This window comes from Artibeus jamaicensis, unplaced genomic scaffold (genome assembly GCF_021234435.1).
Source record: "Artibeus jamaicensis isolate MK-2021 breed Jamaican fruit bat unplaced genomic scaffold, CSHL_Jam_final contig_1835, whole genome shotgun sequence".
NCBI classification, from domain to species: Eukaryota; Metazoa; Chordata; class Mammalia; order Chiroptera; family Phyllostomidae; genus Artibeus; species Artibeus jamaicensis.
The window spans coordinates 1-2155 of NW_026521364.1; the positions used below are offsets into that span (position 1 = coordinate 1).

General features: G+C 45.3%; 1 protein-coding gene across 1 annotated transcript; it reads left to right on the forward strand.

The window, feature by feature from the left end:
- Window positions 1-158: 158 nt before the first annotated feature.
- Window positions 159-1931, forward strand: LOC128628371 (BTB/POZ domain-containing protein KCTD9-like; the record flags this gene model as incomplete). Its single annotated transcript, XM_053671906.1, has 2 exons — window positions 159-441; window positions 574-1931. Coding segments are annotated over 2 exons (1142 nt in total), but the record flags the coding sequence as incomplete, so codon positions are not given.
- Between the last annotated feature and the right edge of the window lie 224 nt (window positions 1932-2155).

Here is a 2155-nt window from a genome sequence, read left to right on the forward strand (position 1 = left end):
CGGTGGCAGGAGGACCCGCCAACCTAGGGGTGTGGGGCCGATAGTGCGAACGTGTGTCTCTTGCCCCACCCAAGAAAGTTGTTCCGCGGCTTTGGAAAATTTGACTGTTCAAGGCAGACATTTATGGAGTGGCTAAAGGACATTTAGAAATAACTAAGCCTTAGAGTCTAAGGTTAAGGTGGTTGCTGTCTATGGGACTTTATCCGATTTGCTTTCTGTGGCCAGCAGTAAACTCGGCATAAAAGCCACTAGTGTGTATAATGGGAAAGGTGGACTGATTGATGATATTGCTTTGATCAGGGATGATGATGTTTTGTTTGTGTGTGAAGGAGAACCATTCATCGACCCTCAGACAGAGTCTAAACCACCGGAAGGGCTGTCAGGACCCCACACGGACTGGCTCACACTAAACGTTGGAGGGCGGTACTTTACCACCACGCGGTAGCACCGCTCCGGCCAGGTTGTAGCATGCGTCTTTTTGAGAGAGCAGCTGGGATCGAGTATACTCTTGACTTAAATATGTTTGTTTATAAAGACAAATGGAGAAATCCATTTTTTTCCCTGAATTCTTAGGAGCACGTTAGTGAACAAAGAGCCCGACAGTATGCTGGCCCACATGTTTAAGGACAGAGGTGTCTGGGGAAATAAGCAAGACCACAGAGGAGCTTTCTTAATTGACCGAAGTCCTGAGTACTTTGAACCCATTTTGAACTACTTGCGCCATGGACAGCTCATTGTAAATGATGGCATTAATTTACTAGGTGTGTTAGAAGAAGCCAGATTTTTTGGTATCGACTCATTGATTGAACAGCTAGAAGTGGCAATAAAGAATTCTCAACCACCAGAAGATCATTCACCCATATCTCGAAAGGAATTTGTCCGATTTCTGCTAGCTACTCCAACGAAATCAGAATTGCGGTGCCAGGGTTTAAACTTCAGTGGTGCTGATCTTTCTCGTTTGGACCTTCGATACATTAACTTCAAAATGGCCAATTTAAGCCGCTGCAATCTCGCGCACGCTAATCTCTGCTGTGCAAATCTTGAACGAGCTGATCTGTCCGGATCAGTGCTTGACTGTGCAAATCTCCAGGGAGTCAAGATGCTCTGCTCTAACGCAGAAGGAGCCTCCCTGAAGCAGTGTAATTTTGAAGATCCTTCTGGTCTTAAAGCCAACTTGGAAGGTGCTAATCTAAAAGGTGTAGATATGGAAGGAAGTCAGATGACAGGAATTAACCTGAGAGTCGCTACCTTAAAAAATGCGAAGTTGAAGAACTGCAACCTCAGAGGAGCAACTCTGGCAGGAACAGATTTGGAGAACTGCGACCTGTCTGGTTGTGACCTGCAGGAAGCCAACCTGCGAGGCTCCAACGTGAAGGGCGCTATCTTTGAAGAGATGCTGACACCACTGCACATGTCACAGAGTGTCAGATGAGAGTTTCAAGGCTGCAGGAAGAAGCTCAAGACGACAGATGTTTTCCTTAATCACTTTTATTTCTCCACTCACTCGGCTGTCTAGAAGAAATAACACTGTAAGGAAATTAAAGAGAAAAACATTTAGAGGATTATGCTTGTTCTCAGTGGTGCATAGGGGGGAAAAGTGACTTTTCCCTACATTCTGACTTTACCAGAAAAGCATTCATTCAGTAGACATAGGGAAGCTAGATTAGACGCTGCCTTCCGAGTGGAGTAGGGGGCTTGCCTGGCTTCGTGACCAGGAATAGTACCTATTATATTTGCTTTTAAATAGGCATGGTATGGAAATGTTGTACCATCTTGGCTTGAAATTTGAGGATTTTAATTTATGAGAAGCACAACATATACCATTATATTTATTGAGCCTCTAGAGGCATACGGATCAGTACATTGTGAAGCTCCGTGAACATTTCCAGAGGTTGTTCATGTTATGAGAAGCTGTGGCAATGACTCCCCCCGCCTACCCATCACACCGTGTGAGCACGGTGACATCCGACGCCCCAAGGCTTGCACTTCAGGTTCCTTTTTTATGTTTTTTTTAACAGAATAGTAGCTAAATTAAAGAAATCCTCCATTCTTGCTGACTCGAAAGAAAGAGTCCAGAGAACGACATCACTGTACATGAAGGTCCACGGAGGCTGCAGCGGGCCTCGAGGCGGAGCTTCTCAATGAGCTTGCTTTG